At 42.4% G+C, this 27,136-nt stretch overlaps 1 protein-coding gene across 4 annotated transcripts in view; it reads left to right on the top strand.

The window, feature by feature from the left end:
- Positions 1-26,369, top strand: part of frmpd1b (FERM and PDZ domain containing 1b) — a 26,555-nt gene extending 186 nt beyond the window's left edge. The window contains exons 1-17 of one of the 4 annotated variants that reach the window (XM_061048249.1): positions 1-96; positions 7,336-7,487; positions 9,655-9,765; positions 11,834-12,006; positions 13,228-13,330; positions 13,847-13,892; positions 14,775-14,879; positions 15,087-15,182; positions 16,840-16,965; positions 17,153-17,272; positions 17,864-17,997; positions 18,917-19,043; positions 19,414-19,506; positions 19,659-19,841; positions 20,178-20,325; positions 20,604-21,566; positions 21,777-26,369. The exon at positions 1-96 is cut by the window's left edge and continues 186 nt beyond it. In XM_061048249.1, coding sequence (XP_060904232.1) covers positions 9,659-9,765; positions 11,834-12,006; positions 13,228-13,330; positions 13,847-13,892; positions 14,775-14,879; positions 15,087-15,182; positions 16,840-16,965; positions 17,153-17,272; positions 17,864-17,997; positions 18,917-19,043; positions 19,414-19,506; positions 19,659-19,841; positions 20,178-20,325; positions 20,604-21,566; positions 21,777-24,334 — 5,082 coding nt within the window. In that variant the 5' untranslated portion in view covers positions 1-96; positions 7,336-7,487; positions 9,655-9,658 and the 3' untranslated portion in view covers positions 24,335-26,369. Of the gene's footprint in view, positions 97-2,067; positions 7,488-9,654; positions 9,766-11,833; positions 12,007-13,227; positions 13,331-13,846; positions 13,893-14,774; positions 14,880-15,086; positions 15,183-16,839; positions 16,966-17,152; positions 17,273-17,863; positions 17,998-18,916; positions 19,044-19,413; positions 19,507-19,658; positions 19,842-20,177; positions 20,380-20,603; positions 21,567-21,776 lie in introns of those variants that run through there. The other 3 variants (XM_061048245.1, XM_061048248.1, XM_061048246.1) reach the window with 3 other exon arrangements.
- The last annotated feature ends 767 nt before the right edge of the window (positions 26,370-27,136 follow it).

The raw sequence follows: 27,136 nt of genomic DNA, 5'->3' as shown, positions 1-27,136 counted from the left end.
TAAAAAAAAAATAAAAAAAAATCTGCGCATCAGTGATATTTTGTGGGTTCACGTTGCCAGTCTCCCGGTCCGTCTGTCTCCTCCTCCGACCACGAGGTGAGTTTTGTCGGTATATCCCGGTGTTATTGTCTGATGAAGGAGCGCCCCGGTGGTACACCTTGCGTCCATTCCTGCCATTTGAACTGATTTTTAATCACATCGAAATGAATAATTCAAGCGACGGTAGTCTTCACTACGCCAGCAGGCTTTACTCGTGTCCCGGTGTTCAGGACGTGATGGACAGGTTGAAATCCGATTAAAATTAAAAATGAAGCAACAAAAGACTGACCTTTTTTTTTCTCTTTGTTAAGCCTCCTGGTTTTGCTGGCTGCGGCCAATGATCAAAGTTATAGTGTCGGGTCAGTGTAAAGCTAATATCGATTATTTTAAGAGCATTTCTAAAGCGTTTATGGACTATAGACACGGTCGATGCGTGGGGTTTTCACTTTCACAGCCCATATTAAGCCTCGGACTATTGAGTATCAAACGTATACGATACAAAATAACAGTCCGAATACGAGACATTTTGCACCACACTGAATGGCATTCATCTACGTATTCACGAACACGTCGTGTGCAGTGATTATGGAGATCCATGCTGTCGTATGCGCAGTGAAATCTCCGTCACCGGCTACAGATTGGAGATGAACGGACTAAATCCTGACGGATCAGGGGGATGCCAGGAGTCTGGGTAGTAAAACACGCACATTGTGAATGGGCGTAGGCGATGTGCAGACACTCTGGGACAGTCGCCTCTCCTTTTTTTTTTTTTTTTCTTTCTCTGCTCGTGTCCTTTGGCCAGTAGCAGCCTCTTTCCTGCGCTATTCCGTGCCGTGCCAGGCATGATAAGCTCAACACAACTAGACCGGAACAATGCGTTTTGCTGTTCTGGGGCCTTCATTTAATGCATGACATGATTTAATATGACTGCTGATTGCGGTTCCATTTAAACACGTGTATTACCACAGCCATCACTGTGCATAGAGACATCACTCAAGATAATCACTGAGTTTAAAAAAACAACATTATCATATGCAGCTGCTCATTGTGGTACACACACTGAAGCACACCAATGAATGAATGAATGCCAGCGAAGAAGTGCAGATGATCTGCTTTTTCTGTGGATTCTCAGTGTTTTGCTTTCACACATGTCTGCACAGTTTGTGCGTGCCACTGCTGCAGGCTCTGTGCTATGACTCAGGGATGTATGCTACAACATGTGATGGGAGATGCTTGCTGCTCCGAGGTTACTCTGCCAGAGGAGGAATACGCCAGGCAAGAGCGTCCACATCAGTGCAGACTTGATGCCTGGCTGCATTAGCCTCGATCTGCCCTGCTGACTGCTCCTGTGTCCCACTTACAGCAGCCAGCCAGCCAGCCATCCTCTTCCTCTCTCTTCCTCTTTAGTCTTAGCTTCGAATGTCTCCAGGGCACGCTGTGAAGCTGGGATGGTGTTTGTTATGGGCCAACCCAATGCCTTGATCAACTTGATCATTAGATGAATCAATAAGTGAAACTGTTTAGGAATGTGATTCATGTTGTTGCAGCTATTGACTAATGGCAGCTTTGGATTTGTCAATATTGGTTGGTCTGAGAGCGAAAGATGAATCAATACCTGGATGGACTGGGGTGAAAGGTGCAGGTGGAAATGACAGCAGATGGATAGATGATTGTGTAGACTGATATATGTAGTGCAGATAGAAATCAGAACAGAGGTGGGGTGTACCGTAAATGTGTATTTTCCCCCTCAAACTGTACCCATGCTTCTCTTGCAGTGGAAAAAGGAGACGTGACCTCATTGATGTGACAGCTCCATGGTGATGGCACAATTGACTGGCAATGATGCCATAATGTAGGCCAACTCTATTTCTGCACAAAGCTAATGTAAAATGTTTTTGACTTAAGTAAAGCAATGCTTCATAACCAGGTTTGTCCTCTTCTATTCTTTGCTGTGATAGAAATAAATAAAATCATACTGTGGCTATATATATATAAGTATTATCCAGAGCCCAGAGGCCTTTTGTAGCTGCTGGCTCACTGGCCCCACTCTTATTACTTTACCTTTACTTGAAGATAAGCCCTCTATTGTGCAGTTATTTGAAGGATCACTGAGTTGAGGAAATTGGCTCAGACAGCAACAGAAGAGGCAGACAGTTTTCCAGACTTACAACATCTATCATTCTCTAACAGCCAAAGACTTTCCCCAGACATCAAGATCTTCCTCTCCTCTCCTCTGTCTGTCTGTCTTTCTCGCTGTCTGTCCCTCTCCAGAACCATCGATAAAGATTTGTTAGACAACACAGCGAGTGCACTATTAATCTTCAAAGGACCCATTATTTAATAGTTCACTGGGGAACTCGAGCCTCGCCAGGTCGCGGATGAAAGGGGAAATGAAATGAGCGGTGCACGTTGAGCCCTGTCTTCATAATGCTAATGGAATGAGCTGACAGGCTGAATGAAAAACAGGAAATATGCTCGAGCCTGAAAGACAGGTAAAAGAGAAATAACCAGAAAAACACAACAAGCATCGATGACAATCAGCAGACTTAAACATCCAAACTACTGTTTGACAGCTGACTTTAATAGATGTTTTTATATCGTTCCCTCAGTGGATTTTAGTGCTAGATTAACTTACGTTTGCATTTTTAATTTGGACGGGGTCCAGAACATAGACAATACCACACAGTTTGTAAAACATGAACTGGTTCATTAGCCCGTCATCCCTACAGGAACACACACAAACTAAACAACTGTACAATAACAACAAGATTTAAAACTCTGCTAGCAGCTCTGTCAGACTCCACTGAAGCACAGCTCTGTTTGGGCTGAATGCTCACATCAGCATGCTAACATATAAGCAATGACAGAATTAACATGTCATGGTCATGCTTACTTACAATTAGAGGCAGTTAGTTTCTTGAATAGTTAGGGCTTATGAAATGTCATTCATGGCCCAAGAAAAACATGTTAAAGAATCAATGACGTAATTAAACTATATCCTACAAGATTGATGAATTTGGGTATCAAATTAGTAGCTAACCATCTGGATGCTTTTGATCAATTTGACCAAAAACAGAGATTTTAACCTGCTGCTGGTAAAAGTCTGGATCCCAAATAGCATTTTGATTAATCTTCTGGGAACCACAAATGTCAGTGCCAAAGTGCTTTTCCAATCCATCATGTAGACAGTTAAGATATTAAATGAATAAATGAAAATTTGACCTGACATGGATCACAAACGCTATCAGACTTCATCCTCCGAGGAACCACAAATATCTTAAGTAAGGAATGGGTTAAAAAAAAAAAAAAGATTCTAAGTGATGTAATATATCCCCTCTGTTGTTAATATGAGTTGTTACCATCAGGGTAAAGTTAAAGAGTAATCTCTGTTTACACGCTCTGAAAAAATCAACAACAGAACTAAAGGTTTGGGGTCCTGGATGTGGTATCGAAGGGTTCAGATTTCCATCTGTAGTACAAGTAGTATTGTCTACTAGCATTGCAGCAGGCTTTGGGTGTATGCAGGAAAACAGTGAGCAAAAGGGGCCGAACACACCCACCGTTAAGCAATCCTGAATCTTATCTATTGTTTTGCAACACCCACTTCATGCTTGTTCTTAATGTTGCTTGTCAGATTGTAAAAAATGACTCCCACAAAAAAAGAAGTCATTGTAAAAAGTCCTCTAAATATTTTGTTGCTCTCAGAGACTATGTCCCTGTCAGATGATGAATTTAAGTGTTCCAGGATTGTTTTCAGAGTAACCCCCCCCCCCTGCAGAATACTGAGTTCAGAGATCTTACAAAGCCTCCAGTATAGCTAACTAAAAGAAATCCATGTCATAGAATATAGTGATGTCGTTCTTATTTGTCATTTTTGTAATGTCTTTAGTTGTTGTAGCTGTCTGACAGCACAGACACTTAATGAATCTCCAAAGAGGTAAACAAAGGAAGAAACTAATCAAATCATCATCAGTGGCAGAACAGACCAACAACAGAGCATTTCAGTCATAAAGTAAATCTGACATTACCGTCATACATAATAAACAACTTGAGAAAAGGCAGCCGATCATCAAAACAGTTTTAACTCACGTTCAAAATCATTTCATGAATGATCAATTTGAGTTCTTCATAATCATCCTCTTTACAGGGAAAAAAAAAACAATGTAAAAAATGCTGCATGAAAGGACTCCCTATAATTCCATTTTGCACACCCCTGAGTTTCCAAAATTGAAATCTGTGTCACTGAGAACCTCAGGAGCCTGCTTATTAATGCATGAAGAAAGAAATTCCAGTACCAGCAAGTTTTTAATTTCTTGAGAAGATGGCAGAGGGAAGATTTTATTGTATTTCTATTTTATATGTCCAGTTATATAATTTTATATCTGATTATTGCAGAATCTGACGTGACAATGAAGTTGCACAATATCTTAAATACGACGATGTCATGAAATGCTTTTCATTATTTGTTGCATGAACAAGAACCAGTCTCTAATGGGTGTAAATGGTTGCTTTTGTAACCTTTTGTTTCTCTTTTTTTTTGTCAGGAATTAAAATGATGTTTATTCTGCACTTCTTTTATTCCTCATATAAATCTTTGGAGGACTAGTTGACTGCTTCACTTGTTCCTCACTTTTACAACTTTTGCATTCATTCTATCTGAGGTAATCCAGCTGCCTCACATAAACCTGCCTGCCCCTCCCACACACACACATTATACAGATATTCACACACTTTATTTTTTGCCAAATGTGCTGCTGTTGGACTGAACGTTCACTGATCTCTGTGTCCAAACTCGTTGGCAGCAACTGTGAGCCAAAATGAGTTGTCAAGTTGCTGAATCAACCCCAGCTGCTGCTGCTGCTATGCTGAGCCTCATTTGTTGCAGCTGTGTCCGGTGTGTCATATTCGACTGGAAAGGAGAGAGTGTGTGTGTGTGTGTGTGTGTGTGTGTGTGTGTGTGTGTGTGTGTGCCCGCATTACCAGTCCTAATTCATTAATGTGAACAGCTGATCGACAAGACTTTGCTGATAAATTCCCCCCTGTCAATCAGTTTGTCATAGCCATTAGCTTGGATTATGTCAGCAGCTGTATGTGGTGGACACATTGTCCACCTCTTGGGCCAGGTCCAGGTGTGTGTGTGTGTGTGTGTGTGTGACCTGCCGTGGCCCGCTCTGGCCCAGCAGTGCTAATTGGTCTGTTTTCTATCCAGCTGGCTGCACAGAAGCTGCTAGTTCATTGGCACCTCTCAACCCCTGAAGAGAGAGGGAGAGGAAGAGTACTTGTATGAACTGCATGCAGGCTCATACCAGGAGACAGGACTCAATAGCTGACTGTTTAGACCAAGACAGAGAGACATTGTTGAAGAAAATAAACATGGAGGTGGGGGCATTGACTCAGGGAATTTCGACATATATATTTTTAAGACAGTGGCTACAGTAGTCATGGATACAGTAGGAAACATGGGGGAGAGAGTGGGGTATTACATGAGGGAAATAGCCACAGGTTGGACTCTAACCATGGGCGCCTTACAAGGGGCACAACTTAACAACAACTTCACAGGAGTGAGACAGTGTTCATGACCTAACAGGTCTTGTATGTCATAGTTAGAGGAGTGAAAGGATAAAGTGAGGAGAGAAAGTAGGGAAAGTAAAAGGCCAGGCAGGCTACAATGCGTGCTGATGAGCTGTGTGTGTGTGTGTGTGTGTGTGTGTGTGTGTGTGTGCGTGTGCGTGTGTGTCGGCAGCATGGGGACTAAAGGGCACGACAGCGCAGCACAGAATTCCAGATTACTATTGATTGTGAACCAGATTAGCAGCAGACTCATCACCAGTTTGCAGACACTGGATCTTTACTGCCAAGGATCAGAAGGAAATGTTGTCAAACCGATATAGAAAGACGGGAACCAATCTCTTCATTTAAGACAGCCTGTAGTCAAGACAAAAAAAAAAAGAAGACAAATGGGCTGTTGTTTTATTTAAGCAATGCTTGGCTGTATATCAATGTCTGACTCGTGGATTTATTTGCTCTCAGTTGGTGAAGAAAAGCATCATTGGTCAGATTTTTCTTCACTCCCCCTGTATGTCTCACTGTAGATACTTTTGTTCTTTCTTTTCTTCCCCCTGCAGCTTCACTCTCTCTCTCTTTTTCTTTGCCGCTGCCCTCTTCACCCTCTTTAAAATTCTCCCCCATCCCTCCCCCCCCCCCCCTCTGCAATATCCTGCCTTTTCTTTCTTTTCATTCTTTGACCAATTCTCTTTTCTGTATCCCTTCTCCTTTTTCTCTGCCCCCTTTAGAGCCCCCTCCCCTCTCCCCGCCCCCATACGTCTCTCCTGTGGCTCTCTCTTCTTCTGCGCTCCCCTTTCCTTGTTGCCACTGTTTGCAAAGTGGCAGAAGGCCTAGCTAGCTGCATTAGCACCATGCATTATTCATGTGCCCTGCAGTCTGTGTGGGTCTAGGCCCTGTGCTGGCTTTTCACCGGGACACAGGGCCTGATTGAAGAGCCGCACAGATGGGACTATCAATTCCTTGATTTGTGCTCCCTCTTGTAGTTGAAAGCTCTGTGGAGTTAGAGTTTACTTCACAGATCAACAGTCAAGTCCACAATAAGGCGGTTCCCTTATTCTAGATCAAGAATGTTTAGTCAGCATCTCAGCTTGTTCAACAGCAAGACTTTTCACTACAAAGTGTGTATTTTATCCCCAAACCAGAGGCTAGCTAAGGTTTCAGTCATATCTGGCCCTGATGTTCATACGAAAGACTTGGCCTCATTTATTATTGGCTGATATCTCTGTCTGCCTGGCAGCATTTCTCTCTCCCCCACATCCGGAATCACAGGCTGTCTTCTTTGCTTTTAGAGCGCGCCCCAGTAAGAAATGTTAACTGAACTGGGCGGTATGAAATTTTAATTTAGACAACCAGACGGAGATGGAGTGCCTCCTCTCCACATCGCCTTGTGAGAGAGAAAGAGAAAGAGAGAGAGAGAGAGAGGGAGAAAGAGCCTTGGGGACCAGAGGAGGGGCCTCTTGGAAAACCACAACCACATAGCTGGTTTGGACTCGCCTCTGCTCTGCTTGACATACTTCTGTGTTCTCTCTGAAATCCTCAACAACTGGAACAGTTCTGTTACAACAAATAGGTTAAAAATCCAAAGGCAGATACAGCTGATCGGACTTAATCACACTCGAAATCCTGTCTTTTCACACTTCATTCTAATTATAAACCCACTGTGTGGTTATTGTGCATCTTGTTTATGGGATCTGACAGCTCTTCCAAACAGCGCTCCTCTGCTCTGCACAGGTGGCCGCGACCAGGTTGGGATTGGCCCTGATGATCACACGGAGCCCCCTCCACCTCTTTTCAGCCAATCTCGGAGGGGCTGCAGAGCTGATGTCTCAGAGGGCGAGAGGGTATTTGTGTTCTGGAGTCTTGAAGAGACAAGCCACATCACGGTGAGTCACACTCGCGCAGTCTTTGGATGAAACTGAAGGATATTGTGCCGCTCTCTGAAAACATGCAGGAAAGATTGAGACTAGAATGCGTGGTTTGTCTTTTTGTGCATTTTTCTCTCTACTTTAACTTTAACTAATGAGAAATACCTTATTTTTATTTCAAGGGTCGAACCAATGATACACACTTAACATGTCTGCCTTTACACCTACTGGAGCATGGCTTTTAACAAAGTAACATTGGTGTGCTGTTATTGTCAAGAGTGAGGATTGTAAACACCTTGAACTAAGGATGAGCATGTCTATAAAAAAAATGGCTGGCTGCACTGCCCGAAGAGACTGTCATCTGAGACGACTACCTGACTTAGCAAGGACACTGAGGTTAGACAGAGGGGGAGAGAGAGAGAGAGAGAGAGAGAGAGAGAGAGAGAGAGAGAGAGAATGAAAGTCTGAAGAGAGACAGAAGGAGAATATCTGCAAAAAACAAGTCACCTGACTCAGCACTGACCGCTACACACACATACATACACAACACATACACACCTATACACCTGCAAGTGTTCTTCTGCACATCCCAAAACAACAACACTATTGGTAGACCGGACATGTTTTAGGATCTAAATGACACTGATTGCTCTCAGCGATTTAACGGGGGCGTTTGTGTTAACAATCAGACTCGGCTCCTTCCTTGTGCGCAGCTGTCATCCACCTCTCCTCACTCATCCCTCGCCAATCTGCCTCAATCTGGATAAGCTAGAGGTGCTAAACTGACACCCTGGCCTGTGTGGGGCGGTGCAAAACGAGGGGCTTTAATCCTCTTAAAAGGCAAGACCTACACTGTTTGATTTAATCATACTGTGAGATGTTAGTCATCACTGGACAATAGTGATCACTTAAACAGAGGTGAGATTAGATTTTAGCGGCTGATCGTTTAAAAAGCGTGAAAGACATGACTTTACTCACAGCAGGTCTGTTTAACATCCTCTATGTATTGTTTCCCCATTACTCAACACTTTAAGTACAGTGAAGTAATAGCGCTCTAATGAGGTTATCTTCCTCATTCATTGGACACCAGCTTGTTTTAGGACACCCCATACAGGTGTGGCAGGAGGCCAGAAAAGTGTTCTGTTTACAGGAAGTCTCGGCCTGCAGAAGTTTCCTCCATGTTTTCAGAGAGCTGATCAAACTCTGCTCCCTGCAGCTAGTGGCCCTTGCCAAGGTGTGGATCATTAAAGTTTCAGCAGGACATTCATCATCATTAGCTGCATTGATCAGGTCTGGGTCACAACTTTTCCAATTCCTGCTAAAGTTTCCTTCAGGTTTGTCTGCCTTGAAGTCAAAGAGATCAACCCAGGTGTGAAAAGCAGATTGAATTCTGCAGTATAACCCTGCCCTCTACAAATGTCGTTGCTGTTGCATGAAACACAAAAGGAAACTTCATGAACATTTACTACACAGGACCCTTTGTAGAGTATATTTGTATCAGTAGATAATAAACCCTGTCAGAGAATTATCAGAGGCTCTACAAGCTCAAAGCCAGCGTATTGATCGGCTGACAGAAACAAAACACAGTTGAGCGGGCTCGTAAGTCTTAAGAATTGGACAGGATTCAATGCTGACCAGATTTGTCTCCCTGGGGTTTGACTGAGCCCCTCTATCCTTCATTATGTCCTGAACACTCTGCTGCTGAAAGGGCAGGATAAGCAGAAGTTTCACAGCTGCAGAGTTGTGGAGAAGAAATGTGCAGATTGTAGCATATTTATGCCAAAGTTCTTCTGTGATTTTCGTTAGTGTGCGATTGTGCAGTCGCGTTTAGGTAATCGGGTCATTTCTATGAACGTGTGTGACATGTGTTGTTGTTCCTCCTGGCAACATTCCTCCCCTCTCCTTTCCTCCCTCAGCCTTCCCTGCTCTGTGTTCACATATCTGATTATTCATCTTATTCAAGTCAGCCTACACGCTCTGAATATAAAAACACAGCAGATGAGATGCTAATTTATCCTGAATGCACAGTCCTACAAAGCAGAACTAAACCCTAAACAATTTCTTCCTCATGTTCTCCCTCCAAATCTTCTTTCCGTGTCTCCTTATCTCTCTGTGTTTGTTTTTTGACATGTTGGGATGATGTCAGGAACTCATACTCTTCTCTCTCTTTGTTTTGTCCCTTCAGATAAATGGAGGAGAAGGAGCGATGTAGGAGCAGGTCTCCGGCTCGGAGGGCAAGTCGGGTGCAGCAGGTGGTGGGAACAATAATACGTCGCACTCGAGAGTCGCTAAGCAGGTGAAGAAGAAAAATAAAAAATAAGAGGTCAAAGTAGAGATCCTCTAAAAGCTCAACTACATGAAAATGAGTTCCTATGAGCTGGCTCCAACTTCTGCATCCCCGTTTCATTTAGTGTGGTCGGTGATTTGTTAGATATTCAAAAATAAATCCTGACATTGCCTGCGTCGTTTCAGCTGTATAAAGTAGCATATGATTAGTGAGTCCTTAGGGAGACATAGGGGTAGATTTTGATGAGAAAACAACCGAGTATGCGGTAGAAAAAGTTGGCTAACAGTAGCAGAAAATGCCGACTCTACACAAACTGCTGCATCGACAACAAACAAAACAACTTATACTGTAAAAAAACAAAAAAAAAAAACAGAAGAAGAAGAAGTTTGGGGTAGAAAACAGCTTAATCCACTTCTAGGCCTTCTGCCAGACTCTGCAGTGGGAAGTGTTTAATATGTGTTATTTATCATTATAAATAGAAAATGTTGCTGGACAATTGATGAGTCAAGGTGACATTTCATTGTGGATAAAAACAGCTTCTTGAGGAGATAGAAACAAAGTAGAAAAATGTTACATGAAATTATAAAACTTGATTACCAGTTTTATTACTTTACTCGCCATCAACGCAAACACATATCCCCTCATTACACCCACACTGTCAAATGCACAACACATTGTTGTGTGCATATTCAAGCCTGACCGTTCCTCGCCCTCTCACACAAACACACCCAACACTTCCCCACAAATATGCTTTCAAAAACCATTTATTTCCTTGTTGTCCGCTACGTGGTTTCTCCCTCTCAGCAGTGGAGGCAGAGCGAAGAGAAAGTCCGTCCAATCACTCTTATTCAATCTTGGGAAAACGTCTCATAATGTCACAACCAGCTGGCCAGAACAGTAGGCCTCAGGGAGAGGAGGTCACTGTGAGATTTCAACACAACATGTAAACATAGTGTTTTATTCCCATGGTGCATTTGATGCGTAGGGGTTTATATGAATGTGAACTTTTCCCTTGCTTTGGCGTTGACTAATGTTGAAGAAGTATTCAGTACATTAAGCTACTTGGCCGGCTGACGTTCATTAGCTGTCACATTTTCATGTGGCGTCACACTCAGTGTGGGAAGCTCAAGTTCTGTTGTCATGTCTCTCTGATTTGTTTCAGGTCTTAAGTCATAAACATATTGAGAATATATACAACAGTAGATTATTTTTATCATTTGCCCAAAAGAGTGTCATTTTTATTCAGACTACTATTGAATCCCTGACAGTTATGAAGAGAAGAAACACTAAAAACTGTTTATGGTTACTTCACATGAGCGAGCAAAAAAATATGAAAACAGTAAGCAGTATAGTACCAGCTGACGCGGGCCGTCTTACTTCATTACTGTGGATACAAGCCTCAGTCGTGTTGCTGTAGTATCTTGAATTCTTTAGGAACCTAAAGGAACGTTTATTTTTTGATTTAGAGCGATTGCTACTCATACAAGATTGTGACCTCCTTTAAAAGGTCAGAGGATTGAATGTCTTGTTGTAGGTAATGCATTAAAGAGACATTCCTCAGACGATGAGTGTGAATGATTTGGTGATATTCTGACATTTCAGAAAGGACCACAAAATGAGGTTGATTCTCTTTGGTTCATAGAGAAACTTTTGACAACTATTGGATGGATTGCTCTGTAAACTGGTGCTGATTTTAAAGATCCCTGGAGGAGGAGATCGTTGATATAGCACCATCATCAGGTCACAACTATTACAATACCTGAAAAACAAATTCATATCAGTGCCTCATTAGCAAATGTTGGCATGCTTAAAATCTAGATTAAGATGGTAAAATATGGTGACACAAAGTCTGCTACAAATGTTCATGATAATATTGTTCTTGTGAGCATTTTGGCACACTGTGAGTTTTGTAAAATAGAAAGAGATATAAGTCACTTGATGTGCAAATTTATTACATGTGACAGCAAACCAGGCAGTGAACTCTGTCCATTTGATCTGCATGAATCTTTAACTCCTGGTGACCACAGTGTTGTAGTCTCCCGTTGGGTGACCTGTGACTCTGTTTTGACCTCCTCAGAGAGCGGTTGCTAGGCGATGGGAGGTCGCAGCGCTCCAACAGTCTGTCCAATCAGAACTTTGTGGCCAAACTGTCACTGCAGATCACTAGGGACCCGGTCCTGGACAGCAGCACCGGACATGGCTTCAACCTCACAACAAATGCACCCCTGCTGGTCAGGGACGTTACCACAGGTACCTGAGGAGTGTGTGGTAATATATTAGTCTGTGTGTGCGTGCGTGCGTGTGCGCGTGCATGTGTGTGTGTGTGTTTGTCACATGTTTGTCCATGTGGATGGGTGAACTTAATGTTCTTGCTCTAGCCTTGTACTGGTTTTGCTCTTACTCAGGATATAAAAATTAACAAGAGAAACCTGTTTATTTAATCTCTCGCCCTTCTCTCTCTCTCTCTCTCTCTCTCTCTCTCTCTCTCTCTCTTTCTTTCAAACACACATACACACATCAACTCTCCTGGCATTAAAACTACAGGGCACAGTGCCAGAGAAGCCATGGAAACAACAGAGCCACCTGCTCATCCTTACCAATCACTTTTCATTTAAACAACTTTGATAGAAAAGAGAGAGAGAGAGATGCAGATCCGTTACTTTGAAATCTATCCTGTAAAATATGAGGATAAATGCTCTGAGGAGGGTCCCACACTGCCACCACTTCTGTAGTTGCTGACTGCTGCCAAAGAGAGAGAGAGAGAGAGAGAAAGGTGATAACAGAAGACAAGATTTAATAGACAGACAAGATGCCAGCGGGAAGACCCAGCGGGGAATAGACCTAGACTAAAGTGCAAACATGGCCAAGGAGAGCAAAAATAATGAGTGTGAAGAGTGCACAGTGCAGAAAGGTGAAGGGAGGGGGGAGGGGGGGATGGGTGACACCTTCGGGTGTGGGAGGAGGCGGTGAGGTCGTGATGCTGTGGAGGTGAATGTGATGGGGAAGTGGAGGATTAGGAAGAAGGGAAGGGGAAGTTAAAAAACCGCAGAGATCAGTATATTGGTTGACATGCCATGAAAGGTTTGGGGGTGGGGGGGTTGGGGGACTGTTGGTTTAGCCTGTGTGTGTTCGTGTATATGTGTGATGGCATCAGTGGATCAAAAAACAGGGGCAGACTGAGCTTTGTCAGGCAGATAGAGTTTGTTTACACCTTCAAACATCTTGTATGTTTATGTGTATGAGTGTGATAGTGTGTGTGTGTGTGTGTGTGTGTGTGTGTGTGTGTGTGTGTGTGTGTGTGTGTGATAGAGTGAGCTGAACTGCTGTGCCTCAGTTCTGCTCACCTGCCCAGTATAAATAACAAGGATAACTACTCCTGGAGAGCTCAGCAAAACACTGTTGAGTCAGCCATATTGAATAACCATGTGTGTGTGTGTGTGTGTGTGTGTGTGTGTGTGTGTGTGTGGATAGGGAGTCCTGCAGATGGGATACTGTTCCCTGGAGACCAGGTGCTACAGATTAATGATACCGTCTTGGAGGATTTCAGTGATGAGCAGGTGGAAAACATCTTAAGGTGAGGAGACTTCTATCTATCTATCTATCTATCTATCTATATCTCTCTATCTATCTCTCTATCTCTCTGTCTGTCTGTCTGTCTGTCTGTCTGTCTGTCTATCTACCTACCTCTCTCTCTCTATCTGTCTCTCTCTCTCTCTCTCTATCTATCTCTATCTATCTCTCTCTATCTACCTACCTCTCTCTCTATCTCTCTCTCTAGCTATCTCTCTCTCTCTCTCTCTCTATCTATCTCTCTCTCTCTCTCTATCTATCTCTCTCTCTATCTATCTCTCTCTCTCTCTCTATCTCTATCTCTCTATTTGAGATCAGGGTCGTTGTAGAGTATTTGTTACTGTGTATGTGGATGATTAATGTGTGATAGTCGTGTGTGAGAAAGGCTTAACAAGTTAAGGTTAAAGGTCAGAGGAGAAAGTGCTTACTGGACAGCAAAGATAATTTGTTTGTATTTGCTTGTGTGTGTGTGTGTGTGTGTGTGTGTATGCTAATGTGGGTTTATTTTTTCTTCGACTAGGGACTTGGAGGATTGTATAACTGTGACTATCCTACGGCACATGACAGTGAGTACAATGAAAACATTGATAGCCTCCCTTTAACACACGCACACACACACACACACACACATCCTCTACCATCCTATATTTATTTATTTATTTAAAATAATTAATAGCTTTTGCGTCCACAACACCTGGTCAAATCAGTCAAAATGTAATCTAATTCACAAAACAAAAAAATGCATCGGTGCTGTTTGTGCGTATTTAAGTGAGCCATTACGCAGTCATTCTGGGAAAAAATGTCCCCTTTCCATGCAAATAAGCCTCATAGCACAAAAGTGTCTCATTCACAAACACCGACTCTAAAAGCCACGCGCAGTTAGAGTGAAAAAACATGTAGTCTGTTGAGCCTGGGTGATAACTGTGCCACAGTATTTATTAGAGACGCCACATGCAAACTTTCCAAAAAAAACAAAAAACAATTCTCTCTGTTAAAATAATTATCTGTAAATAAAGTATTTTAATATTACTTTGACAATATTATTGATAATATAACCAGGGTTTATATCAGTCCAGCGCTGTGAATAAGAGATGTTCTGTTCTGTTCGAGTTTTCCTTCAGGGAGGAATTATCACAGCAATTTTCAAGTTTGGCCTTACAATACACTTAAAAAGGTTTCCCTCCCCTCAGAGCTCATCATCTAGCGCTGTATGAGACAAGCAGATAGCAGCTGCAATCCATTCTTAGTGAATCAGTCCCTGTGTGTTTTGAAGCATGTGACTGTAGGTTTCAAAGTATCTTCTGGCTGGAGTGATTGAATGAGTGCGATGCACAATTCCAACATTTGTGTCGACCTTTAGGTTACAGCTGTTTCTGTTGGTTTGAGAGTAAATGTGAAATGTGTCAGTTGTGTTCTAATAATGTACACCGTCTGTTTTTCTGCTGCAGAACCCCAAGTCGTCCATCATGTCGGCAGAGAAGAGAGCTCGTCTGAGGAGTAATCCAGTAAAAGTGCGCTTTGCAGAAGAGGTGGTGGTCAATGGGCACACTCAGGTAAGAACATTTTCTTCAACACAGCGTTACAGCCGTTGTAATCCAAAAATGGACAACTCGTATTTCTGGATCTCACACATCTTCAATCAGTCTTTATTTGGTCTTATTGTCCAGACTGTCATGTTGTCATTTTGTAATGTATCGGTCCACGTTTGATATTGATTTTTGTCTAACCACACAATGAAATCTCTCACATCTCTCCATCAGGGAAACTCTCTTCTCTTCCTGCCCAACGTCCTAAAAGTATATTTAGAGAACGGGCAGACTAAGGCTTTCAAGTTTGACAACACAACAACTGTCAAGGTATGTTTTTAACTTTTTAACAACAGAGACGTCATTTTATCAACTATACTAACTCATTCATGTTTCAGCCAAGTCACTTTTACTGAATCTTGAAATGAAGTTGGGTAAATAAGAGTTTGTAAGTTGATTCAGATGGCTGTTCGATACAAAAATCTTGACTGCTGTTTGTTTTTTACTTCAGTTGAACAAGAAAACTTATATCAGCCTTCATGAGTCTCATTTTTACCTGTCAGACTCACGTTCAGCAGAATTTTATTGGACACGCGTTTGACTCCAACACATTTCAGCTGAGGTGCTGCTTTAGCTCAGAGGTTAGAGTGTGACTCTCACGTGTAGTTCCTGTAGCAGCGGCCCCCCCAGGTTTGACTCTAACCCTCTGAATGTTACTGTATGACAGCATCCTACTCTCACTTCTCTCCTTCCTCTCTTCAGCTGCACTGTAAATAAAGCAGAAAATGGCAACAACAGAAAAGAAAAAAAAACAGTTTAATCTGACTAAGTTCTAGTCTCTCCAGTCACCTCACTGCTGTATTCAGTTAATTTAACGAGTAGAGTTTGTCTGCTACATTCAGGGTATTTACTGATTGTAATCATCATAAGCTGTGTCTGTTTTGGAGAGGAAAGGACCCCAGCATAACATTTTGCTCAGTAAAAACCTTGGTAAAAAATGGAAGGGTCATTCGGAGAACCTTTCGAGTAAACATGCCACCATGCTGTGGCCCCCTCCATTTCTCTTCATATAATGAAGCTACTGTAAAGCCAAAAAAAGTACAGATACTGATAGTCAACTCTTTTTGATGAATGTTTCAAATCGACTTTCAGTGGGCAGGTGTAGAAATCGCATGATGAATTCTGTTTCTGTCTGAGTCAGAAGACGGCAGCATCAATCTTGGGCGACTGACATGTTTGTCGATCTGATTACCATAGCACACTGTTTAATCATTTATATGAAAAAACCTTTATGCCAAGCTTAATAAAGTAAATGTGCATACAGTACGTTACTGGAAGTAATGATGCACAGTGTAATCATGTGATTCATCTTCACTCCACAATATCTGATGCAATGCCCACATTATTTTCCTCAAAAGATGTGATCATTGGCTCCCTCAGTGTCAGCAGAATGAGCCGTGAAAAAGCTTCCTTGAAACTAGTGGGTGTATTTTGCAGTTAAGCACACCACACATTATGGTGTGATTTGCCGCAAGGCTGTGAGGCTGTGGGTAGACTGTTCTTAGTGGTTCTTAATGATTGGAATGCTAAAAATGATTAATCATATTGTTTCTAGAGGGCAGAAGTTATGAAACACTTAAAAGTAAGCAGAGGCGTTTCAGCAAGAATCATGGGATTTTGTGAGGAATGCAGAGCTGGATAATGGGCGTCCCTCTAGATATCCTCTGTAAGTCCAGTTTGATATCTGCAGAGAGAATTATTAATCATACTAAATGAACATCATAATGAGACGAGAGGTAGGTCACTGAGTCCTAAATCACCACCACAAGGTTCATATCTACTGTTGTGTTTATTGGGAAGTTTTATATTTGTATTTCAGTTTCTATTCACAGTCAAAGGGAAACTAAGAGAGGGATCTGATGTAACCATCAGAGCAGGATGGGTTTGTCTGAGGGGGGTCTGAACTGTTCTTTTCCATCCGTTCCAGGACATTGTTCTGACTCTGAAGGATAAACTGTCCATCCGAGCCATCGAGTACTTTGCACTGGTGCTAGAGCAGCAGTACAGCATCACCAAACTCCTGCTGCTGCATGAAGACGAGCTCGTACAGAAGGTGAAAGAAACAATGGACACACAAAAGTAGTCGTGAATGACTGTTTATATTGGGTGCAATTCACTTCATTTTCGATGCAATGTTAACATGAAAACGTTTGAGTAGACCTTCTAACAAGCGAATACAATCCAGCTAAGAGTGCATGCAGTGGTGTGATGTTTGTACCTCTATTATTTGTTTTCATCAGGTAGTGCAGAAGAAAGACTCCCATGACTACAGATGTCTATTCAGGGTGTGTTTTATCCCCAGAGACCCCACAGACATGCAGCAGGATGACCCCTCTGCTTTTGAGTACTTCTTTCTACAAGTAAGCTTCCCTTCTTTACAGTCCTTCTTTCTATCTGTTCTTTTTGTTGTATAACCTCAATCAGACGTTGACCCTTGCTCCAACTGACATGCATGTAAAAACAAGTCCACTAATAAAGTTTAAATACTTCTACGTAACATATGTAATTTTAAATCTTATGCTTAATACAATTTCCGAACTGCAACTAGCTCATACAAACATGAAACATAAAAATATGACTTCCCTGTATATTTCCCCTGACAGTTTTTGAGTTAAAAAAGAAAAAGACTAAGTTATTTCCTGAATACACTTCAGGGGATATATTTCATTTGTCATAAACATTGCTTTTTTGTACCATAAAGTTTTTTCCTCCTGCTGTATTTCCTGTTTGACTATTAATGGCAGGTTGGTTGTGTTAATGTCGACTTGCTTTTTTAAGTACTTTCATTCTGTGTATTGTCAACGATGGATAACACTGTACTATTTGAGTAAATATCAAGATATATAGTTATTTTAGTTAAACATAGTGGGTTTTTTTAATGCAATGAAGTGCACCATAATATATAATTTTAATGTCTACATACATTTTGCTGAGGTTGTTTATGTTTCCAGAGTGTTGGGGATGTGCTGCGGGAGCGTTTTGCAGTCGAGATGAAGTGTAACACTGCACTCCGCCTGGCTGCTCTGCACATGCATGAGAGACTAGATAGTTGCGGACAGACCAGAACCTCTATGAAGAGCATAACGTGAGTCATGTTTGCATGCGCATTTTATTTTTAGGGCCACGCAGGTAGAAACATTGTGGCACAGGCTCAAGCAACTGTGGTCATCCTGATTTAATTTAATTTGTGTGAGATAAGGGGATATGCTTTCTGAATGATCTATTAATGTGATCCATCATCATAGATCAGTCAATGTGTGCAGACATAAATACTCTGACATTATAGACAGACTTTTGTTTTCACCTCAAAGGAAATAATGAAGTAGTCATACATTCAGTCAGTTGCTCTAGGGAAAAACGATTCAGCATGTCTCATTTATTATTTATATGTCATTTTTTGTTTTCAAGCTTAAGGACTGTTCGATTACTTTACTGTCAAAGAGATGAAAGCTGAAACTGAATTTTGTGTAGGGCTTTCACCTTGTTTCTCAATTTCACAACGCTGTTAACACACACCTCTTCTCCATGTGCACACTGGGCTGGTGACACAACACCTAAGCTAAATAGGAAAAAAGCTAATGCTAGCCTGACCTTCAAAGACTCATATGTGTATTTCATTTTCTGTAGTAAACTGACAAAAAGCTAGCAAGACATGATGCGTTAAGATACCAGTTACTAATATCCATTCTAAACGTATGCTGTCATGATGGGACAGGATTTGCTATGATGCAAACATAAAGGAGCTGCTGAAAGTAAGAGTAAAAGTATGATGCTAAAATTAGCTGCGTCAAACTGCATGTTTCTTATCTGTCCGACAAAGCCCCACAGGATTTGACCTTCTGTGATCTCAGACTCACCTTTCAAATGTTACACCAATATTAATTCCTTTTGGGGCAAACTAAATCAAGTGCTTATCGCATGGGGAATTGCAGTTCAATTCTATTTCGTATTTAATCACAGAGTTCATATGTGGTTCAATGATTCCCGTGTCTTTGTGATGACAGGAAGGAGTTTGGCCTCGACAGCTTCATCTCACCTACACTGCTGAGTAACATGAGGGAGAAGGACCTCAGGAAAGCCATCAGCTACCACCTCAAAAAGATCCAGTCCCTGCTTGAACCGCGCCAGAAGGTAGATACTTACTGATTAATAAGTGGAAGGAAGCATTGAGATGGTGTAAAGAGATGCTTCTTGACAGTTTTGTGGTGGATTTAGGTTACATTTTAGCTGACACAGTGGCTGCTAATCTCCCAGAGGTTTAAAGCAGTGTAAGGGGTGACAGAAGGTTGGGAGAAAAAATGGTGGGTGGAAGTGTGATTAAAAACTCAATAGTAGGTCTGGGGCTTGTATAATGTTTCTAAGAAAATGAGTGGGGCATATTTCTCTGTTGAGGGCTTTGATTTGGTCAGTGAGTGAACCTTGACTTACCCTCTGGGTTTCTTTCATTCAGTTTTTTTTTCTCTGACTCTTCCCTGTTTCTATGTCCACTGTGGTGTTGTAGGTAATATCTGCTAGTCAGGCTCGCTTGGCTTACCTTACTCAGCTGGGAGAGCTGATTTCATACGGAGGACGATCATACACAGCTACAATGATGGTAAGGGAATAAAGAAAGTTGATGAAGCATACACCATATAACTGATTACATTTTTTTTTAAATTGTATCGTTCACTTTTGTTGTTATCTAACACACTTATCCATGTTCTTTTTCTTTTCTAATCTGATGTCTCCTTTTTCACCCACACTCAGCTTCAGGATAGGGAGGTATTAGTCAGCCTGCTTGTGGGAGCCAAGTACGGGATGAGTCAGGTTATCAACCACAAACTCAATGTGATTTCTACACTGGTGGAGTTCAGCAGCATCAGCCGGGTCGAGCTGCTCTCCGAGTCAGACAAAGTCAGCCTACTGCGCATTTCACTGCATGACATGAAGGTATGGAAGAACCTTTATTCATATACATAGTAATCAAGATAGTGGGCTGTATTATTCATAAACGTGTAGACACTTATACACTGTCACATACAAAACAGATTGTATTCAGTCGCTATTTGTGCTAAAGCTCATGCTAGAGTAAATATAGGTCAAACATTTTCCTCTAATACACATTGTAAAGCCTAAGGGGGTCTGTGGTAGCTATATAAAGCTCATTCACTCTACTCAAAGGTGACTCTTTCTTCTTTCTCCCACTCCATCGCCTTTTGTCCTTTACCCTTTGGCCTTAATTACTACCACTTTACCTTATCTTCTGAAATGCCCTCCCCCTTTCAGCCATTTGCCTTACTGATGGACTCTCTGGCAGCCAAAGACTTAGGGTGTCTGCTGGGAGGCTACTGCAAACTCCTTGTGGATCCTAATGTCAGTGTCTTCCGTCTGGGGCGCCCAAAAGTGAGGGTGCACCGGATACCTGCTGAAGAAGGTGTGTGTGGGAAGTTCGCCGTAATAGAGGGCGTGTGCTATGAATCCCTATCAAGTGAGCAAAAATTGTATCACTTAAAATCATCCCTTTCTGGCCTTGGCCTTTTTGATAGACATTTATCACATCCTATGTTGATGTATGTCACCAGCAGTACGGGTACGGATAGAAAAATCAGACCATCATACCATCATTATTTAAACTATTCTACTCTACAAATGGACTGACTAACTAATGTGTAATATTTGTCTGGTGTTTGTGCATTTTCTTCATGTTATTAGGTTATGTGTCTCGCTGCTGTAGTGACTCAGATGACTCAACAGATGAGGATGACCCAATGGATTCTCAACGCCCAGACCCAGCAAGTCAGGACTGGGAAGGACGAAGGAGAGAGGAGGAAGAAAAGAGAAGAGACGAAGAAAGAAGAGAAAGAGAGGAACACAAAGGAAAACAGGAAGTGAAGATAATAGTGACAACAGAAGGTAAGGAATATGAAGGTGAAGAGGAAGGAGGGGCAACAGGAAGTGGTCTGCGTAAATCTAGCATAATGGATGAAGAAATGAACCTGGGGTCCACCTGGTACCACACAGACCCACGGGTTACCTGTAGCTTCTCTAGCTTGTCCAGTGGCTCCTTGAGTGCTGCTCTGGAGGACAGCAGTGCCACTGCAAACGCCCCATCTCGCCTAGGCACACACTGTGGACAACGCACAAGTGAGGATCAACCAGGTTTGGATGTTCACCACCCCTTCCTCCTAGAGCCCAAACGCCACCAAGGGCCCCTAAGACCTACCAACCTTAATTACCGCAGCAATGACAACTCTTGTCTTTGCTTTGTGGAGTTATCCAAGGCTGATTTCCTCCCCAGCCCACCTGAGGCCACTACGGATGATGACGATGATGAGGAGGACGATCAGGAAGAGACAGGAGTGCAGGAACTCAGACGAATATCGAAGATCCCAAGTTCGAGAGATTTAAGAATGATTGACAGTACACCCTTTGACAGATCACCCATCAGAAGAAAGAAAAAGACCCCCCCCAAAGTCCCATTAAGAACGAGTTCAATTCCTCGCCACAGTGTAGGAGAGGCTGAACACCGTCTCTCCCAGGATGAAGAGGGTCTCTTCCTTACACCGTCACCCAATCCCAAACCTGCTCTTTTAGTCAAAGAGACCGTTTCAGACTCTGAGGAGGAGTTTTTTGACGCACAGGAGAGATTTACTCCCCCAGTTCCTGATCTATCAGGTTTGTTAACAGGGTGATTGCTATGACTTTGTAGTTAAATAAATCCTTCTTGTGCTCTGTGTTGGTCTTTGGTTAAAAGCTAGCATTGTGACAAGATACAACAGTATTGCAACTTAAAGTGATCGAATGAGAAGAGACAAATATTTGTATAAATCTATTAATGCATTTCTTCCTCTGTTCTTTGCTTTTCCATTTCTCTTACTTTAACAGATGCTGAGCTTGCTGACAGGCGCAATGCTAACCGGTTGAGTGGAACCTGGAACAGTCTTCCAGCTGTCCCAGGGAAACAGCCACCCTCCCCCCTTGCCAATGAAGCCAAATCCTCTAAAAACAAGACTGAAGTCAAGACACTTAAAGGTTCCAAAAGCAAACCTACCAACCAACAGCCCAGTTCACCAAAGCCATCTCAGAAACCTGAAGTCAAGATCAAACCACCATTGGCACCTAAGCCCCAGCTGCCTCCCAAACCTCAGACCATTCCTCCCAAATCCCCCCAGAATGGGAGATCATATGCCCACTGCAATGGAGATGCCTCTGGACATCTGTCCTCTGAACTCTTGGAAATGGAGCCAGACACAATGGAGTTCAAGTCTGTCACATCTGGGGCAGGCGGAATGCCAGTGTCATCACCCTTGATCACAGCAGTGTGGTGCAGCAAGCAACCAGTACCAATAACAACAGCCCGAACTGAGGAAAAGACAACAGTGAAAGAAAACAGCCCAAAACAGAGTAAAGATATAATGCATAAGAATGGTGCACACTTAGTGTCCAATGATAAAGCATACATTAGTGATGGAAAACAAAGTCCTAAAATTGAGCAGAAAAGCAATGGGACTGCCTTACCCACAAAAATGTCACCAAACCTACCATCTATCCCACGCTCAAATTCAGGTACAAAGCTATCTGTTCCTCCTCCTGTGCCCCCAAAACCCACTTCTCCCATCAATTTCCATCCACTATCACTACCTGCTAGCTCACCAGTCTCCCCAACTGATCCAAGCAAAGGCATCTTTAAGGATAGTGTCAGTCCACCAAATGGACTCCACCCTTGGAGCAGCCGTAATGGAAGCATCCAGTCAGGACCTCGGCGAGTATCCCTGAGTCATGAAAGCCTGTCACCAAAAAATACTGATGCACCTCTCACACTTACATCCTCCCTCAACTCAACTAACTCCAAAGGAGTTGGGGGCCTAGAAACCAGGGAACCCGGACGGTCTGGATCAGGATCAGATCTGAGGACGAGTTCTTCCAGCCTTGGGGGTAGACTCCCAGCTTCTGCACTGAGAGGGAAGATCCAGGCTCTGCCTTGGTACATGACCCGTTCTCAAGAGATTTTGGGAACTTTAGACTATCCATCCACCAGCTCCATCAATGGGGATACATCTGGCTTTGGCTCTGGTTTGTCTGTAGCTAGTGGTTTATCAGATCTAAACAAGACCCCTGTTAAAGAAAAAGAGACTGTGACTTCAATGTCAGTAGGGAAAGGGAACACCTTAGAAGATGGAGCTGCAGTTGTCATAGCCACCATCAAGGAGGCCCAGGAAGTGACCTCACACATGAAAAAGGCCAATGGAACAAATGGCTCCAGTCCTGACCTGACTTTGAAAGATATTAGTGCACACCGTGGCAGTGTTTCATCAGAGCAGCCTCAATCATGGTCCCATTCAGCAGTGGGGCTGGGAGGTGTGTCCAGCATGCAAATTGGAGGAGACTCACCAACCTCCTCGCTGGCAGATAGTACTCCTCCACAGCAGCAGCAGCGGGAGGCTTGTGGCTGTCGCACAGTTTATGCAAACTGTTTCAGCGGCGACACAGAGGATGGTATAAGCTTTGATGAAGAGCTTACTGTTTACGAGTTCTCCCGTCGCACACGCCCAAAACCTGCCAAAATTGCCACTGTTCCTTCACCCACAACACCTCCTCCAAACCCAAACATCTTGTCATTGCTTAGGGACAACCCTCGTCCACTCTCTACCTTCTCCACTGCCTCCTCTGAACTGAGTCCCCTAGTTTCCCATCCGGTGTCACCAACAAACTCAGTTGGTTCTCTTCGTTCACTTACCAATAAGAATTATGGCGGGCTAAAGGGAGGTTTTGCCTCCCTACGTCAAGACATAGACCAACTGCTGCTGGTCTTGGAGAGGGGAGCACTTGAGCAACAAGACTCAAAGCAGGATCTCACAGGCATAGAAGTAGGGCCTGACCTAAATCACAATGGAAACGAAAGCAGTACCACCCCATCAACCAGCGAAAATTGTACTGGGACAAGCACCGCTGCTATGACAGAGGCTGAAAGGAGTCTCCTCCAGGCAGAGGCTCGACGATTGGCGTCTGGTTGTCAGCGTGCTACACGTGTAGGTTGGGCTCCTGATGAAGCCCTGCGTTCGTTATCCAACAGCTTCAGTGCACTCGTTCAGTTGTCTGCCGCCTGCTTGCGAACAAACCCGTGCCCTGGCTGTGAAATCTGCCATGATGAGAGTCTGCTCCACAGAGATGAGGACGATGACAGCCAGGAACCCATGGACAAGCTGAAGGAGATAGTGGGTTTGTACCGGGAGTTCGTTGGGGCTGTTGAGACAGCTGGTACTGGGGTGAAAAGTGTGGGCCTCACTGGGTTGGGACAGGGTCACGGTGAGACTGATGGGGTGAGGCTACTAGCCAAACGCTGCACGGTACTCATTTCTTCTGTATTCGCACTCACACAGCTCTTCCGGACACGCACACTAGAAACCTCAGACACGACTGGACACGTACCTCTTAATTTTTGACTTGTGAACTTAACCCACTAATAACTCATTGAATCTTGAGGTGATACAAGAGTAAACAGCACAGAGCCATCTGGTGTGTAACCCCTGTGTTCTTGTACAGTAAGTGCCATGCACACCACAGCACACAAACTTTATCCCGTATTACACAGACCCACATGAAAAGACACAACAAACAAAAACCCGAACGAATAAGAGGAAACTTCATTGCTTGTCCTCTTCTTGGAAGCATACGGACTATGCATTTGTACATATGAATTTTATAATTCTCTTATTTTATGATACTATATGTGTATGTATGTAAGGACGGATTGCCCATTTATGTATTTATGTATTTATTTTTACAATATTTGCACCACAGGTCTGTGATGTGCAGGTCTCTGGTGAAAAAGAAACTATGGATGTCACTGGAATTTTTATTTTCTCCTTCTCTTTGAGACAGTATTAAGTTATCTTTTGCTGCTTTAAAAATTTCCTCTACTCAAGGTGTAATCTGTAAATTGTCATTTTTAAAGTTTAGTAAAACAGTATGTTTTGCTAAATGCAGAAAATATACTTTACTACACTCTTGCAATATACAGTAATTAACTGATTTGTTTTATATGTGCAGCGATCGCACCTTTTAAAGGATTTAGTTTTATAACATGACAGTCAAATATAAAGGGGACACAAAACTCAACCATAACAAAGCAGGGAGAGCACTTTGACTGTTACAGATTGCACCTTTTTACGAGACATATTCCCTTGTGTAAAGTGTTTTTTTCTATCCCTTCTCATTCTGGAATTACTTTTAAGTGACTGCTTCTTGGAAATTCTCCCATTACCCAGACGTATGCAGTATTATAACGTTCAAGTTTTCATCCAAAGGACATGACACATACACAATTTTTTCTGGGAATGTGTGGATGAGGCCAAGGAATCAAAACAGGGGACCTTATTTGTGTTGTTTAAAAATTTTTTTTTGAAAACTGGTTTTGGCACAAGAGAGACTGTTAAACTATGTCCAGATGTAGCAGAGATCCAAAGTCTTAAAACACTGAGCCACAACTGTTTTCCACTAGGAATTCCTCTTAGGTCGCACCACCATATTGATATCATACTGACTGACAGATGGACTGACTGCTGTATGCTGGAGTCAGAACTGTAGATACATATTTATATCTTTGTGTCCTATTCCTTCTCTACTTTCATTTATGGCTATGCAAACATAAACTCTTCACCCCCACATACTGTATTCTTGTTCTTTTGTGCTAACATTGAAAACAACTATAGCTGCATTATGTTTGTCTGAATATAATGGGGGCTTTCTTTGTTTGGAATGTTGGCTTTTGTCTTGTTTTGGGAAAATGTAATGCATTATGGATTGCAACATTTTGAAACAAGTTGCATGGCATTTGTCAATATAAAGACTCCTGTCTATACTGATGTCTGAATATTGTTAGTAAAAGGGTGACATTGCTTGATCAGTTTGCTGATGTACAGTTTTCACCAATCAGCTTGTCCACATAACATGATGCCAACTCATTTAGTGAGTCATCCTATTTTCTTGATAACAAGAAGGCAATTAAGTCTCAGTGCTTATGCAAATATGATAATAGCATTAGCTGAGCGAGGACCTGATTAGGAAGCTGACGAGGAGGTATGTAGTTAAATGAATCCTCCTAATAGATGACAGTGGGAAGCTTTGTCAAGATGGCCGTGTTTAAAAAGGTTACTCTCTGGGGGATCAGATTTCAGAGCTTCCAGTTGTATTGGTGGTAATGTCCAGTAGCAGTGTCCATGACTTCACTAACATCAAGAGATAGGTGTCAGAAGCATTTCTTGTTGTTCATCACGAAGGCCCAAACAGGGCAGAATAGCCTGTGACACATTTTTTTTCTTTTTCCTGTGAGTAAAAATTGTGTTAACAGTATTTAATTTCCAAAGCAGCCATGTGTTTCTACAGTACACAAACAGTCACCTTTTCCTTACCCACGTACAATAAAGTCAATGTACTAAGAAATGTATTGTTTGGGAATAAATTGCACATTGACCCAAACTATGGTGAATGTCTGGATGTTTTGGTTTAGTGTGTGGGACAGTTTATCACTAGTTGTACTAACTTAAAGTGTTTATATCTTCTTCCCTGAAAGGTGCGCCTACAAAGAGATCGGAAGACAAAATATTTACCATCCAAAAACCAAGGGAGAAATATGTTAGCAACATTTGGTACCATAACCGCATGACTAATACTGGCATTGAGGATTATTGGGGGATTTCCCAGCAAAGAGTTGTACTTCCACAAAGTCAGATTATCATGCACTAGGAATATCTCTCTTTCAACAGCAGAACAGCTGAATTAAAACAACATGGCCACTCTCCATTACGAAAAATGATTTGTTAAACTCTGAATTGGGATTGAAAATACAAATATTTTACATAAAATGCCATTTGTAAAGACATTTGTGAGGGCTAAAATAAACTGCATGTGAGATGAGGCTTTGTCAGTGCAGCAGCTCGACTCTGCCTGATCCAAAGTCCACATGTCAGATTGCCCTTAATCTGATCATTATCTGCGGCCTGACTTCTTGACACAGAAATCTAGAAAGTCGGCTCTGCACTTTTGCCAATGTGGAAGAAAACATGGTCTGACAGTGTAGTGCTGCTGTGAGAGTCAAGATTGATCAAATGCACACTGTAAAACGCAGAAAGAGGTTATGAACAAGACAGTAGAAGTTAAATAAGTGTTACGTTTGTTAAGCCTGAACACAGCAATTCATTTTATTGTTGCGTTTGTGTGGTTGATGTCGAAGAAGGGATGATGGT

Source organism: Labrus mixtus, chromosome 10 (assembly GCF_963584025.1).
Source record: "Labrus mixtus chromosome 10, fLabMix1.1, whole genome shotgun sequence".
Lineage (NCBI taxonomy): Eukaryota > Metazoa > Chordata > Actinopteri > Labriformes > Labridae > Labrus > Labrus mixtus.
The sequence above is the reverse complement of the archived record's forward strand: the minus strand, read 5'-3'. Positions and strand labels throughout refer to the sequence as shown.